Below are 16,110 nucleotides of genomic sequence, written 5' to 3'. Positions count from 1 at the left end.
TCCCTAGGGTCCTCTCTGAAACAGCCAAGAGCCTGGTTCTTCAAACCAGAGACTACGGTTCTAACTTGCTCTTGTTTTGATTCCTCAGATATCCTCATTCCTCTGCCACTTTTCTGGTTTCATCCAAGAAGGCTATGAATTTGCCAATTTTGTTCCAAGTTCCAGATGTCTTATCTAAGGTACTCAATTTTTTTTTTTTAATTGAAAAGAAACCTGGGACTTTCCTGGTGGTCCAGTGGTTGGGAATCCGCCTTCCAACGCAGGGGACGTGGGTTCGAGCCCTGGTCGGGGAGCTAAGATCCCACATGCCGCTGCAGGCAACTAAGCCCCGTGCGCTGCAACTACTGAACTCGCACTCTGGAGCCCACGCAGCACGACGAAGACCCAGTGCAGCCAAAATAAAAATTTAAAAAAAGGAAAAAGACACCATAGCTAGTTCTAGAATGACAGAAAATTTGGATACAGAGCCATTTCCTATCTCCTTAACACAGCCCTGAGTCTGGATCATCGTCAGTGTTTAACAGAGATTTGTTGAAAGACGTGAATGAACCCCTCTCCTGCACCCTGTCTTGAGTGTCTTAGGGCTCCGTCTACTAGAACTAAGAATCAGGTTAGAATCATCAAAAAGGGAACCCCCAAAAATTCATATTGAGAGATCTTCCCTGAGACCTTCAGAGACTGCTTCTAGCCTGTGTCCAGAACGAACCCTTTTCTGCAGTCTCTAACCCCCTACCCCACCCACCATGAACCCCTCTGTCTCCCACCTACAAACCCCTAAACCCATGGAATTTCGCGTTAAGAGCTCCTGATCTCCCCTTCACCTCACGGAAACCTGCCACGACTGGCTGCCGAGCGACACTCCGGGACGCTGCGCTCCAGGGGGCGGCGGGGGGGTACCCCCATCAGGGATGTTTGTGCAGCGAGCATCTGCCCCAGGTGGAGGCAGACAGAGGACTCTCGGGGATGAGAGCAGTTTCTCCACCCGAAAGATCACAAGTCACACAGCCAGGGCCACTGAAGGCAGCGCGCGAAGCGGCGTTCCGAGAGCAGCCGGCGCATTGCCCACTCGCAGCCAGAGCCAAGGGTGAGCCGCGGTGGGGACGAGCCCCCCTCTCAGAGGATAAACGCTTACAGAGTCCTCGTGTCGCTTGGCTGAACGCAGACACAGAATAAGTCAGATGCCACCCACACAAATGAGTGCGCGGACGGCCAGGTACGCAACCGCGGAATAAGAGAGAGAGGGGCAAAGTACTGGCGAGAGGAGGTGGGAGGAAAGGTCACCTGCGGGCTGGGGGCGGGGCGAGCGGAGATGGGGCGAGGGAATGATTCAAGAGGAAGCGGCATCTGCACTGGATCTGGAAGATATTCTTTCCACAAGCGGAGGAACAGCCGGGGGAGCAGAGACAGGGAGACAGCGGGCGGGCAGAACATCAAGGAATCAGGCCGGCAGGAGCACTGGCTGAAGTGGGAGGGACCTAAGGAGAGGGGTGGACCCCGCCCGGGCACAGAGGGGACGTGCGAACGTTCCCGGTTCACAAGCACAGAAGTGGGTCAGGGCTGTGCTTGAGAGTCAAGCACGAATCCCCCTAACACCCTAGACTGGACGGGCAAGTAGGTAAGAAATGCACGGAGGGGCCTGGGCGGAGACAGGGCTGACCCCTCTGTTGCTGCAGAGCCAGCAAGAAGCCTACTAGTCACTCGTCTCTGAACTTCTTACTGAGACAGGCTCTCCCCTGCTACCGAGCGCCTCCTCGTCCGGGTCTGTTCTGGGTCTCAGTACACCGTGCCATCCTGGGCACTGAGGTTCTGAGGCCGGGGAGGAAAGCGTCTCTAATGAGCGGGTCGAGCGAGAGGCACCCACTTCAGCGGAGCTTAGAATTTCACGGATGCAATACTCACATGCGGCCACTAGATGGAAGCCAAGAGCAACAGCTTCCGTGGCCTGGCCAATAGGCTGGGCCCGCGGAGAATGGTCTCTAGGCGGACCCAGGAGGTCGCAAGTCCCTCGCTCCTGCTGGGACAGGAGACCCAGGTACCTCATGAACCCCTAACCCTCACCATCACCCTGTCGGGGGCTGACCCTCCACCAGAGAAGGAGAGAGAGAGAGAGTCGCTCTTGCTGATTGGAAGGGCTAACAGGCGTAGGGGAGACAAAAGTTTACTGTACCTTTGCTGTCTTAGGGTTTGGGGCTGGGCCTGAGAATTAAATTGACAGAGTAACAGGAGAAAAGCATGTAAATTTATTTACTAGAAGTTTTGTGTGACACAGGACGCTTTATAAGGAAATGAAGAACCAAAGTGGCAAAACCTGAATGTTTTTATAGTAGGTTAAAAAAAGAGGGGCAAGTGTGGAAAAGTAACTAAACTGTGGGGAGGCTAAAGGAGGATAAGAATTATTTTGAAAAGGTCTGTTCGTACAGAATTCTCTTGGCTTCAACTTCTTGTCCTTGAAGATAAGAATGATGCTTTCTTCCTGGTATTAGGACATCTCCCATTTGGGGTTTTTTCTCCTGATTTTCAGAAGAAAAGGAGGAGGGTCAGGCACCCTTCTTGCACCTGCTGTTTCTTCCAAGTGTCTTAGCTCAAAATGATGTTGAGGCCAAAGTGGCAGATTTGGGGGAGGCATATTCTGCCACCCTTCATAGGGACCTGGGATCCCTGTTCCATTGGGGCACCTGGCAGCTACCTCACGTCAGATCCTTGCCTGCCACACAGACCTCCTCAGATCTGAATCCAGCCCCCAGAGTCGGCTGCGAGCTTGAGGCCTGCATGTGTGCGCTGCTCCTTTCTAGAGAGAAACTGTGCTGTACCTTGTGGGAGTGGAATGCACTATCTCTTATCTCTTTCTACTCCTCCAAATCAGGGACCTGTCAGGAAGCTGTGGTAGCCCCGCAGCCAACTAGAGGTCCAGGCCCCAGGGCACAGGTGCAAAGGTCCTGCCACCTGGCGCCTGTCCTCCTCACCATCACAGGTCAAAAGGCAGAACTTCGAACATCCACATTCCAAATGGCCTTTCTGTCCTGCCCAGGAGCCCTCCCAGGGCAGGGGCGAGTCTCTGTGTGACTGGAGCACGATGCCTTAGTGAACAGCCAGAGAGACAGAGAAGAAACAGAGGCTCAGAGACAGAAAGACAGGGAGAGGGAGACAAACATCAAGACAGCAGAAGCCAGAGACACATAGAGAGGTCAGAGGACAACAGACACCAAAAAGGAAACAGAAGAGGAGAGTCGGAGCTACCAAAGAAGAAAAACAGAAAATGCAGACAGAGAAATGAGGCCTAAACACTTCCCCATTTAAACACCTGTGGAGCAGCTTCTTTACTAGGCAGGGCTTTCACCTGTGTTTTCCAGGCCTTGACAAAGGACTCCTCCGCATGCCGTGAAAGAAGAAAGCGAACCATGATAATTGGATACTTGAGGTCAGGAGGTGACTTAGAGCTCATGGACAGGCAGAGCTGACGTGGGGCTGATCGGGGAACTGCAGCGGGAGCCCCTGGAGCCCCTTTGCCTGCTTGCAGGGTTGGCTGTGACCAATTCTTTGAGGAGAATAAAGTTCCCCCCACTCCCTCCATTCCTGCCCCCAGCCCCGGCTACTCTCCTTGACTGGCTATGTTGTTTCAGTCTTAACGAGTCAGGGGAAAGAGGAGAGCATTGTTTATGTTGCTTTGGGCAGATCTGTGACAAAAAGCCCTGGGTGACAACACTGTGCAGTGGAGATGTGGCTGGGAACACATATAGGAGGCGACTTCTGGTTTTCTCACCACTGAGAACTCTATTATTTTTCTCTCATTGACTCTCAGTTTTTGAAAATTCATGACCACCAGGGAAACATCCTCATATACTCCCCATCCCTTCTCCTGTTGATGAAACACATACAACAAGTACAACGTTTAAAGGGAAGTACTGATGAATACCACTGATCTGAAATAATGATCTAAGTGTAAATAATGATATAAATAATGAAATAAAAACCAAGTTTAACAAGTCTGGATGGGAAGTACATGGCTGTCGACCATTTCGTGTATGTTTGAAATTTTTCCTAGTGAACAGTAAGAGTATTTTTTTTTTTTTTTTTTGTGGTACGCTCACTGTTGCGGCCTCTCCCGTTGTGGAGCACAGGCTCCGGACGCGCAGGCTCAGCGGCCATGACTCACGGGCCCTGCCGCTCCACGGCATGTGGGATCCTCCCGGACAGGGGCACGAACCCGCGTCCCCTAGCATCAGCAGGCGGACTCTCAACCACTGTGCCACCAGGGAAGCCCAGTAAGAGTATTTTTAAAACTGTGTTCAGCTTTGTTCTTTAATTGAGATGCTTGGTATTGTCAGAGAGCAGGAAAATGTGTAATTATGATAGGGTTTTCTTTGTTTGAATATTGAAAATAGTTCTCTGACCACTACTTTTTGGATCCTAAGGGATACAGGAATCATTCTGTCCTGATATGGACCCTAAGAGTCCACTCTCTTCCTGAGAAAAGGTAGTCTTTCCTTGACCCTTTATCCAAAGAACTTTCTGGCTGATGGAAACTAAGTGTATGTGCTACTGGACCTTTCTGGGCCAGTTTCCTCACTGTGTTCAATGAAAGAGTTGAAGTAGGTGACTGATGAGGTGCCTCCCAGTTAAGGCAGGAGAGGGAAGGAGGAAAGGAGCAGAGGCCTTGGGCGAGATCAGAGGCACATTTGTTGGTGCCCCTCGACTCATGCTTGTGGTGACTATTTTTAAAATTGCCATCTGGTGTTTCCATTTTTCAGTTTTTGTTATGTGGACAGGTGTGTGTGTGTGAGAGAGAGAGAGAAACAGAGGAGAGGAAGAGGGAGGGAGAGGGAGAAACAATTCTGTTTCTTTCCCAAAGATTCAAGGAGGCCAAGGACTTGGGCCACGAGCCGGAGCTTAGGCACCTGAGCAGACACTGAGCTCAGATACGAAGGTGTTTCCAGGTGTGAAGTGTGAAGAGCAGGCTTCGGCTTCTGGGGCCCAGCTGAGCTCTGCATCATGCCTTGGCCTGGCTCTCCTGTCACACTGCCATCTGCTCTCCTGGGGACAGCTGCTTGGGAAACGAGAACCCCATGTACATTTCCGAGCCTCCTTTCTTGGTGGCTCTGACTGTACAGATGATACAGCTGGGGGGCCTGTGCTCAGAACCACTGGCCAGTTCACTCTCCATTCCTGCTAGTGTGCTGAGCGGGCCCGAGGGAAACCGGGGGTGAGAAGGACGTGCTGCAGAAGGAAAAGGCCTTGGTTTCAGGGCTGAGGAAGGAAGCTGAGGCCCAGGGAGAACACAGAATCCCAAACTGTCTGCGTCGGCTGCTTTGTAGACCTGCCAGGCAGGATTGCCCATCACGGCTGCCTAACAAACACATTGCACAGACAGCCCCAGGGCCCTCGCCCGCCTCTCCAAGTGAGGAGGGATGCAGTGGCTCTCCTCAGGGATGAGGCTTTGGCTGACAGCGAGCCTCAGGTGGAGTCACTGCCACTTTCCTGGCAGAGGTGACTGAAGCCACACATCAAAGACTTTTTCTTCTCTACATAGACAGCGTGGGCAGGATTAGAGTTGGCCTCTGGCCTATTGGCTGCAGAAACCAGCAGCACCAGGGGGATGGGAGGCCCAGGGCGTTTCTATGACTGACCACGGCCAAGTCTCTCAGCACCAGGTCTGGAGCCGAGCAATTTGCTTCCAGCCTCTGCGTTTCCTAAGAATTTGGTACAGATGAATCTGTTGCACACAAATGTCCTGTAATGTTTCCCTGAGCACAGTGCTGTTATAATAGTGATCTTCACACATGTGTGTCTTGTAGGGATTTATGGACATACATGTGTGCTGGTCATGTCTCTGTTTATACCTGATAGCTTAAAACGCTTACACTGATTCATTCATTCAGCCAACATGTGTTGAATGCCTACTGTGTGCCGATTCCGAGATGGGTTCTAGATTCCTGTCCTATTTCGGGTCAGTGGTGGTCATCAGTACTTCCCTTGGAAACTTGTACTTGCCGTTATACATGTTTCATCAACATAAACAGGAGAAGGACTTAGGAGTACGCAGGGTAGTTCCTGTGGTGAGATCACAAGCTTTCAAAACTTGAGCCAAGCAGAAAGAAATAATGAAAAGAGTTCTCGGTGGTGAGAAAATTGGAAGTCAGCCTCTTATACATCCAAAGATGTGTGAGATACGTTCTTGCTCTTAAAGAACTCTCAGCCTGGTGGAGGAAACAAACACATTAAAAAAAAAAAAAGAATAACAGTACAAATTGCAACAAGAGTTATACCAAATCTGTGATGGAACCCGAGAGGCAGGCACCCAGGTAAGGGGGTCAGGAGAAAGATTTTCTGAGAAAGAAACATCTAAGCTATATCATAAAGGGTAAGGAGTTAACAAGGCCAGACAGGGCAACATATATGGCATTTTTCCCCTCAGATTCCAAAGGATGACAGTCATCGTGGTGGGGGACTCTGTTTTTTGTGGGGTTTTTTGCGGTACGCGGGCCTCTCACTGTTGTGGCCTCTTCCGTTGCGGAGCACAGGCTCTGGACGCACAGGCTCAGCGGCCATGGCTCACGGGCCCAGCTGCTCCGCAGCATGTGGGATCTTCCCAGACCGGGGCATGAACCCGCATCCCCTGCATAGGCAGGCGGACTCTCAACCACTGCGCCACCAGGGAAGCCCGTGGTGGGGGACTCTGGAGTCACAGTTTCAGCTGTCATTCACCTAGCAAGCTCCTGCCGTGCTCCATGCGTGTCTGTTGCTTGGTTTGCCATGAACCCCGTGATTCCAATCCCTGTCGGGTCTGGTGTATTCTTATGCAGAAACCAGAAGTCCGGAAAAGGTGGCAGAACCAACTGCAAGAAAGACAAGCATCCGCTTCTAACTCGACTAAAACCAAACCTGCCTGAGAACCTTCCCACCCCACCTCCAGCATCCAGGCCTTCCTCATCCTTTCAGACCAAGCAAAGATGCCAATTCCGGAAGCCCTTCCTGATTCCTCACGTGGGGTGCAGTCGCTCTCTTTGCTGAAGGCCCAGAAGCATCCTCGCTTCTTCAGTGATACCTGGCACATCCAACCTTGAATCGCAATTTCAGACCAGTGTCTTAGTCTCAGAACTGAAAGATGTGAGGGACAGTGGGAAACGCCTGGGCCCCAGGAGATCCCACCCCCAGGGTACAGGGAAGATAAGGTAGGAGGTTGAATCGGCCCAGAAGAGTAAAGGAGTCATCCCCGGGGGGTGGGAAGGGGGGCTTGATGGGCTTGATGGTGGGCGGGGTGGGGGTGGGGGTCCTCTCCAGCCTCCCTCCTCCCTCCTCCCTCCTCCCACAGACAACTGGCCGTTCCAGGCTGTCCTCACTTACCTGAAGCAGGTTGGCCAGGTCTTTCTTCCATGCTGTTGCACAGTGTTCCTAGGTTGGAATGCCACCCCCCTCCTTGCTCACCACCTCCAACACCTACCTGAGCACCGCCTGTCCTTTCAACCTTCCTCAGACCCTTTCCTTGATGCCCCACTCCCAGCAGATGAGCTCAGCGCCTCCCTTCTGCTCCCCTGTGGCCTCAGTATATTTCTGCCCTTCAACACCAGCACACCTCTTGGTACCCAGGCTGCTGGGTGGTGAGCAGCTTGCAGTCAGAAGCTGTGTCTTTATCTTGGTGTCCCCAGTACGTAGCGAATGGACAAATACATAAGTCTGCATTCTTCCCTGGCCTTCCTTTGGGCCAGAAACCTTCTTATTCACCTTTGTGACTCCATCACAGCGCCCTCTACGTGGTGGCCTCACAAAGAAGGTTTGTTGCTGAATGATAAATCTAGCCGTTCCCACTCATGCTTTCCCGTGCCAGCCCACAGTGTGGGGATACTGAGTTGATTCTTTGAAAATGGCCTGTAAATATGAAATGTATTTTAAATATTTGTCAAAAGAATCCAACGTGGTACATCGTTTACAGTCCTCGATCCCCAATAATGCCGCACCCAAGCGCCATGTGTCTCTTACGAGACAATCCAGCAAAAGTCACCTTAGGAGCACAGCCGAGGCACTCACTCCCCACGCTGCACAGGTATATTCCTCCTTTCCTGTTGCACACACCCCACAGGGCAGCCCAGGAGCAGATCAGGGCACAGGCGTGCACACCTGCAGTGCTAGGTCACCAACTCGACCTCATGAAAGAGGAGACTTCAGTTCCTAGTGACTGTCTGCTTGTCCCTGTCGGCCCTCCTCTCCCCTGAATTCTATGCTTCCTGAGAACCTATCTCACGACTCTGGTGTCAGTGTGGATGGGGAAGGGTAAGAGAATCCCCAGACGGAATGTTAACCTCAAGCTGCCATTTGCTCCCTAACCAAGCTGTCATCAGTCATGCGAATGAGAAGCCTGTGTTTCAGGTGGAAATGCCCCGAAGCCCACTCTTCCACCCTTTGGCAGAAGTGGAGTCAGAAAGGAAGCAGGGGTTCCAGTGAGCAGAAGGGGTGCCCCACACTCCCTGTACTGGTGGTTTCTTTGCCTCCCTCCTCTAGGGGAAGGAGCGGGCTCAGGACCCACACACCAGCTCCAGTTCTGCCTAGGGCTTGATCGGCGGCTCCGGGGAGGTGCAGAAGGGCCACGTGGTGCTGGGCAGTGCAGGCTTGAGAGCTGATGTCAGGCCAAAGTGAAGGCGTGAGAAAAGAGGGTAGGATTTCAGAGGGACCAGAGAAGGGAGGTTTGCAGAAGTCTCCTATTCATTTTTCTCAGGCTGTCAGAGGTCTTCAACTAGTCCAGATGGTGGAACTTTTGTATGAAATGTAGGAAGTGTGTCACCCACGAGAGAGCTCAGCCCCTCAGACTGCGTGCTCGGGTTCGAAAGAGGGACCTAGCTGGATTTCAGCCCCCAGCCCCACCCCCGCTGCCAGCTGTCTTATTCCTGTTCCACTGCACGCAGGGGCCCGAGGTCACCATTTAGTCTGTGGGTCAACCCCTCCTGCCTAAACCCTCTCTGAATATACCAGCCACAGACAAGCCTGGGTTTCATATCCACCGAGATGGGGCTGAGACCGAAGTGTCCACCTCTTTTCATGGAAGAAATAATGGTTACTTCTCTCACCCCTCCACCCCTTACCCACTTCTTTGCTGCCCCAGATTCCCCACCATTTCCTCACCTCTCTGTCTCTCTCTCTCTCCGCACAGGCCGGGAGGAACCGGAGAGACCCCACGCTGATCAGAAACAAGCAGCTGTGCTCCACGTGTCGAGAAATGAAAACGGTAGTCGTGGAGGATGGCAGACATGGGCGTGAGCATCCCCAGGGCACAGCTCTACCCCTTCCCCACCAAAGCCCGGCAGAGAGACAGTGACGGGGCCTCGCAGGAAGGGCTGCAGATGAGCAGCTGCTGGTCCTGGGAACACCGTCTCCTGACACGATATGGTAAATCTCCCCATTTGCAACAAACCAAATGATAAATGAACCAAGGCAGCTTGGGCCAGAGGGGAAGAGACGAGATGAGCCATGCTGCTTTGCGCTCGTCGGGTAACTGCACCTTACAGAGGTGCCGGAGGCTGTGGAGCCTCTTCTCCCCCTTACCTTGTCTCAAGCACAACACTCCAGCATCACAACCATGAAACAAGCAGCTTCATCTTGGGGTTTGTCATAAATTCAGACACGACCACAGTGGCGGTGGAGCTGGGGAGAGGTTCTCTGGTTCTTCCTGACTATAGGGGTCGTTTGTAACTGGTGGGGGGGATGGCGGGTGGGGGGAGTTTTAGGAAAAGAAAGGCTATCAGAGGGATGTGGGCTCCACAATGACGTAGCTCTGCCATCAGAGCTGCTGAAGAAAGAGGCGTGTTTTGGGGGGTGCTGTACATGTTGGAGCCAAGACTTGGGTCAGTTTAGGGGGTAAGGTTAGGGGCCTTCAGAGCGAGCACCAGGCTGGGTGGAAGGTTAATTTAGCTAAACGGTTAGGTTAGGGTTTGGGAAGAGTCTCTCCAATTCTAATAGCCTGTGATTCTCCTTTGACTCGGGGAGGAAGGTGGGGCTAGATGTACAGAAAGAGGAAGGACAAGGAATGGAAGACAAACAGGAGACATGAGAGAGGCTCCTTTGATGAGTTCATGGCAAAACTGCTTCCAACCAGCAAGCACTTCTCTGGGTTGTCATGTGGGATTTGGAAATTTAACTGAAGCTACCATCAAAGGTGTACCTGGATGTTCCGACCTCTGTTCATGTTCTGCAAAATTAGGATCACAGTGTTCAATATTAGCATTGACTGGGATCTGAGAAGCTGGGATTGGGATTTCTCCTGGTCTCATTCCTGGAATCACTGTGTCCACATTTAGAATGCCCTGACCCCAGGCCTAAGCGGGCCCTGGCCAGCTGGCTCACTTGGGACCTTGACACCTGTTCTCTTTCTCAATACCTCTTTTCTGACCTTTACTCTTGCCCAAACCTGCCCCAAGTGGAAGCACACACCGTGGTTTTACCATTCCTGTAGATGCCCAGAGGAAGGGCCTCAGACACAAAAGTGCCCAAGGGCCCTTCCCTACCATTGTCGAAACCGGGGCTCACAGACCCTGGTGGGAAATGATAGAAAATGAGCGTGAAATACCCTTGTCTCACTATGTGCAGTAACAGCTCCCCTTCCTTCTGGGGCGGGGACTGGGGAGAGGAGGGGCTGTCTGTCTACTGTTGTCACTGAGACCCCTCCATTCTCTGCAAGGGGTTGAGCGGAGATACTGGGAAAGTATAAAAAGACTCCTAAAAATAGAAGGGACTTCCTCAACTTGATATAGGGTGTCTACAAAAAACCCACAGCTAACAACGGACTTAGTGAGGAAAGACTGGATGTTTTCCCCTAAGACCAGGGACAAGACCAGGATGTGTGCTCTTGCCACTGCTGTTCACCATTGTACTGTACGTTCTAGTCAGGACAGTTAAGGCAAGAAAAAGAAATTAAAGGTATCCTGATTAGAAAGGAAAAGATAAAACTCTATTTGCAGTTGATGTAATTTTATATATAGAAAGTCCTAAGGGATCCATAAAAAATCTACTAGAGCTAATAAATGAGTACGGCAGAGTCACAAGACACAAGATCAATATACAGAAAATAATTTGATTCCTACATATTCACAGTGGACAATCCAAAACTGAAATTAAGAAAACAATTCCATTTATAAAAGCATCAAAAAAGTAAAATACTTAGGAATAAATTTAACAAGAGAAAGGAGAAAGCAGAAAATGATTTATTAATGACTCATATTAAATACAACTTGAGTTTGCTAAGGCAGTATGTTATTTCTTTAAATTAGAATGCAGTTTGGGGCATTGTTCTACATGGGACTTTCTTCCATTGGTGCCACCAAGAACTATGATAATCCCAGATGATCTGAAACTATCCTTTAGCAACTATCCATAGCAAATACTATGAGTCATAGGTAAATCAAAGATTTAAATTAGGACACAGCTTTGTATCTGGTTATATCGGTTGTGGATTGAGAAATACAGTAAGTAAAATGCTTAAAATACAATAAGTAAATGCTTTAGGGATGAGCTTCTTGAGTGGTTTCATTTTCTGGTTATAGTACATAGTTAGACAAAAAAAGTTGTTTTTAACCTCTTTGCCTGAACAGCTATGGAAACTACTGTAGAAACTATAATCTTCCTTTCTACCTTCATAAGAATAGTACAAGGCATAGGATAGGAGATACCTTCAATAATTTAGGCAGAACTAAATACAAATTCTCCATGTGGATGACATATCTAATTCATAAAGTATGGGAGATTGCACATAAATTTTCTTGAGTCTAAGCCTCTGCTACTTCATATTGACTAAAATTACTGTTATCAGTTTGTTGTCATTTGCTGCTTTCTTATCAAGATCAAGTATATCAAAAATAAAATCCAGTCAAAGTTGGATTAGTTGGATTTCAGGGTTTTTTCTGCATTTAACTACCAGACCGGGAAGAAGGACTAAGTTTTCACTTTATTAAAAAACTCAAAATGTGGAGTCACCCCGGATAAGGCACCAAGATAGGTGGACTTGCCTTGCAGTAGATGGTTGAAATGTAAACATACAGTCACCCTTCCATATGATTAAACAAAAAAGTTATATGTGATCTAATGGCAACCTTTAATTTGTTTCCTCTACAGAGAGCAGTAACGTGGGAAAATAAATAGGTCTTTTTGTAACCTTAGATGACAGCAGGAGTTGTTATATTTCCCTGTATGAGCTCAGAGCCATTTGTACAAACTAAAATATAGACTCAGATACACCAAAACCACGTCCTGGCCCAAGCAGACAGGGCCGTGGAACAAATGTGTATTTGAGCAATGCAGACTCCAGCACTAGTGACATTTACCACCCCCAACTCTATACTTTTTAAGTGCTCTTATACTGGATCACAGTAAAAGTCATTCTAAAAAATATTCCTTACAGACTTTAAATGGAAAACTGGAATTTCTGAGCCAAAGGTACTCTTCTATGAAAGAGACTTTTGAAATGTTTTGTTCCAATTTATTTATCTTGCAAGTTTGGTACTTTAAAGAAAGTCTCAAATCCTGAGTCATTAATTGTGTGTGTTTTTTTTTAAAACAAGCTCTTATTCCTTTAAAGCTAAGACCGAAGTTTGAACCAATCCTAAAATCATGTCAATTCCAGACAGAAGTATCATTAGATTGGTCTTTTTTTTTTCAGTGTAGTGAAGGACAACGTCCTACTTCTGTTTGAGATTTAGCTAGTGTGACTCTAAAGTCAGGTCCTCGTTCTGTTTGTAGCTTATAAAATCTGTCCTCACAGTTTTTAAACCTCACTACATATATAAGCAGATTGGAATTGTCCTTCCTGAAATAATTTTTAAAGTGACTTTAATTATAGCCATTGTAGGAATTAAATGATGTTTGTTGACTGGAAGGAATGAAGGAAAAAGGGGAGGGAGAGAGGAAAGGAGAGAGGAAATAAGTGTGAGCAGATAGATATATATTTGTTGAATTATAGTGTAGACAGATCTTAAAGTATTCAATCTTACAAATACCACCTTCTTGTTTGCCCAAAATGGGTAATAGAAGGGATTTTTCTTTTTCTTAGTCCCAGTGAGTCCTCCAATGGCAATTTAATAAAATTAACTGACTGGACTGACCACATTTTTGGTAGCAAAGTAAAAATAATCCTGGAAAATCTCTGTGGAAGTAGATACCAGGAAATGAATGTAGAGACGTAGATTGCCCATACAAGTTTACAGATTGGTCAGTCTTTAGAAATAAAACAATTTAAAATAATGTAGAAATGGTTTGAGCTTATGTACCTTTTGGTTGAAGGTCACTTCCACAGTCTCAGCCACCAGGAGAAATAGGGAGTGATCAAGACATTTTTCTCAAGAATTGGAAGGTTCTAAAAAAATATTCTCAGTTTTGCACTGATCTGGAAGTGTTGCTACTTTTTTTTCTGAGAACTGGAGGATTCTCTCCTTAATCCCTTCTATTTTCAGACCATATATTATCTGACAGTGGAATAAAACATTTTTTTAAATGAAGGTTTTATCAAAATCCATGAAAATACTACTAAAGTAAAAAGAGCTTCAGAAGTGGTGGTCTTTGGCCAGTCATCTCACACTGCTCCCAAGTGGTCTGAGCACCAGGTTAACAGGTGCTGGGGTCGAGAGACCACCTGTGTTTTAAAATGTACAATGACACATTCCTTTCCACCAAGCTCTAGCCAAATCACTAATGTGTATTCTTGCTTCTTCCAGTCAGAATGATGAGCCTTCATCCACCAAAGGCCCAGACTGTACCCAAACGTCCTCGTGATGACATCCCAACAGGTTTGCTTTCTTTTGGAGTACTTGTAGTGGGAGACATACCACCCCCAGAGTAACACCTCAGATAACTTCTAAATTTTCTGAACAAATTCCCATTCTCCATCCCTTCTCTTTCACGTACTGCTTATTGACCTGTTTCGCCTGGTCCACAGCCCTCCCTTCACTCCAGCCCTACCTGTCCCCTCTTCAGGCCTCACTTGCATTTATCCATGGTGTGTTCCTTCCCAGGTCCTCTCCACGCCACAGGGCTCTGCCCCGTTCTTTCTAAAGAGCCCCATAATCCACTTGCTGAAGAATGTCCGTAGGGATGGGGCACAAAGTAGATAATTCCCTTCTCAGGCAGTCTTGATAGTACCAGTTAAGCTGGGAAGGGAAATGTGTCCCCACACCCAAGGCATGGCCTCGCCAAGCCCTGAGCCCTCCCTTCCACAGGCTCCCTAGAACACCTGCCTTCCCCTGGCAGCTGCCCAGTGCTATTCTTATGTTCACGTGCTGGTATGGAAAAAAAGGACAGCACGACTCTATCTCCAGCTTCAGCATTGACCTAAGTCTTATCTTTTAGAAAAGCCAACACTGGGCTGGCAAAGAGGAGGTGGGTCATTCTTTGGAGTGATATGATTCAAGGGTTTAATGCAGTATAGGCTGCCACTTTAGTAACTTTGTCCATCTTCTCATTTGCTCCCAGATTAACTGAAGCCACTTTCAGTTTTTCTCTTATTTGATACACACAGTAAGGAAAATCAAGTTCACTTTGTACTGATGGGAAAGTCTAATCTCTATCCTGGGAGGTTGCAGAGAAGCTAGAGCCAGAACTGAACTGAGAGGACATCAAGAAAGGAAATTTGCGGGTAGAAGGGTTATCTTGAAGGGATGTCAAGAGGGAGGACCAGAGACTCAGGCGACAGCTGAGGTTAGGAGATAACCACTCTAGCGGAGTGAAAGACTGCTATAGTCCCAATCCCTTCTTATGTATCCAAAAATATTGGCCTCGCTCGTGACTTTCATTTAGCCTAAGTGGACTGAATTTCCAAGAGCTAAGAGCATCCTCCCAATGAAAGCTGCCCCCATCTGCCTGCAACCACTTCATTCTCCTGAAGCCTAGGGAACACTGGGTGACAGGCATGTGCAGTTGGTTTCAGGGTTCTCCGTACCAGCCATACATTCATTCTGAGTTTCCCTTAAACCTGAATTTTTTTCAGGTCTGCCTCACAAAGGATAAAACACACATACACGTGTACACACACTCACACACAATTACATGCCCTTCCCTCAGCAGGAATGTTTATTATCTGATTCTACAGGACAGTGTGATAAGATGCCTTTCATCAATTTATTAACCCTGGGAGTGTATTTCAATTACCAGTGTAAGAACTAGACTCAGTGCATATAGATCAGCACATTATGTTCTGGACAGACCTCGTTCTTGCCCATAGAGTTCATCCAAGGGCAGCAGTGTTGGAGGTGAGACTTCAGAGAGGGTGCTTATGGAGCTGAAGCTTGGTAGATCTGCAGTTGATTCCAGTCGCAACACTTCTGAGCTGAGCTTTGCTCTTGTGTGTGCTCTCTGAGGTCAAAGAAAAATCCTAGGAGCAAAGAGACCTGCATTCACATCCTAGTCTTGCTAGACAGGTTTGGCCATATTGTTGAAACTATCTGGGTCTCTGTGTTCCCACCTTTAAAACCAGAGAAGCATTTTGCCCACCACCACCCGCAAGAGGCAGACGCTCAGTACAAGCAGCCTTCACCTTTGACTGACCCAGAAAACCTGCTGACACTGCCCCAGCCCCACTGGTTTATACAGTTTAGACACATCCCTGTGCTGCGTAGCCTGTGGACATGCTGCAAATACCAAATGGCTGACTCATCCCAGCGACCATCACTGCCAGTGACTGTCTAACTCATTCTGTTGATCATGACAGTAATCTCTAGTATTTTTCTGGATTCAGCTAAACTTGATATGTCCTCAATAATTATTAGTGAGAACTAAGTAAATGGAAAGAGCCTATCTCTAGTAAGTGATGGGGTTTCTTCTGGATTTGTTTATCTTGACTTTGGCCTTGAGTCCAGAGTTCCATGACACTCACAGGCTCTTGTCCATAAACATTGGTAGAGCTGCTAACCACCTGACTTAGGTCTGCCACCTGGCCCAGTGCAGAGATATGGCACAGAGGGTTAGGATTAAGGAGATCTGGGTTCTGGTCCTCAGTCCGTCACGACCCTGGACCTGTTTCCTCTTCATTACAGCAATGACACTGAACTGGGTCCTAGGTTTGTGATCTTGTGACATCTCTTAGCTCTCATTCAGCTGGACTAAAGAGCTTCTTCCAGAGAATTCAGGACTCCAGTTCCCTTA

General features: G+C 48.3%; 1 protein-coding gene across 1 annotated transcript in view; it reads left to right on the top strand.

Annotated features, from left to right (window-relative positions):
• The first annotated feature begins 7,189 nt into the window (after positions 1–7,189).
• C1H1orf105 (chromosome 1 C1orf105 homolog) overlaps positions 7,190–16,110 on the top strand; it is a 28,137-nt gene continuing 19,216 nt past the window's right edge. The window contains 4 exon segments of the mRNA XM_089911129.1: positions 7,190–8,102; positions 9,140–9,212; positions 11,295–11,361; positions 13,690–13,760. Of these exon segments, the coding sequence (XP_089767255.1) occupies positions 7,872–8,102; positions 9,140–9,212; positions 11,295–11,361; positions 13,690–13,760 (442 nt within the window). The 5' untranslated portion in view covers positions 7,190–7,871.

The sequence above is a fragment of the Delphinapterus leucas genome, chromosome 1 (genome assembly GCF_059928025.1).
Source record: "Delphinapterus leucas isolate spDelLeu-1000000601 "Yukka" chromosome 1, BTC_Dleu_Yukka2, whole genome shotgun sequence".
NCBI classification, from domain to species: domain Eukaryota; kingdom Metazoa; phylum Chordata; class Mammalia; order Artiodactyla; family Monodontidae; genus Delphinapterus; species Delphinapterus leucas.
This window is presented reverse-complemented; position numbering and strand designations above follow the sequence as displayed.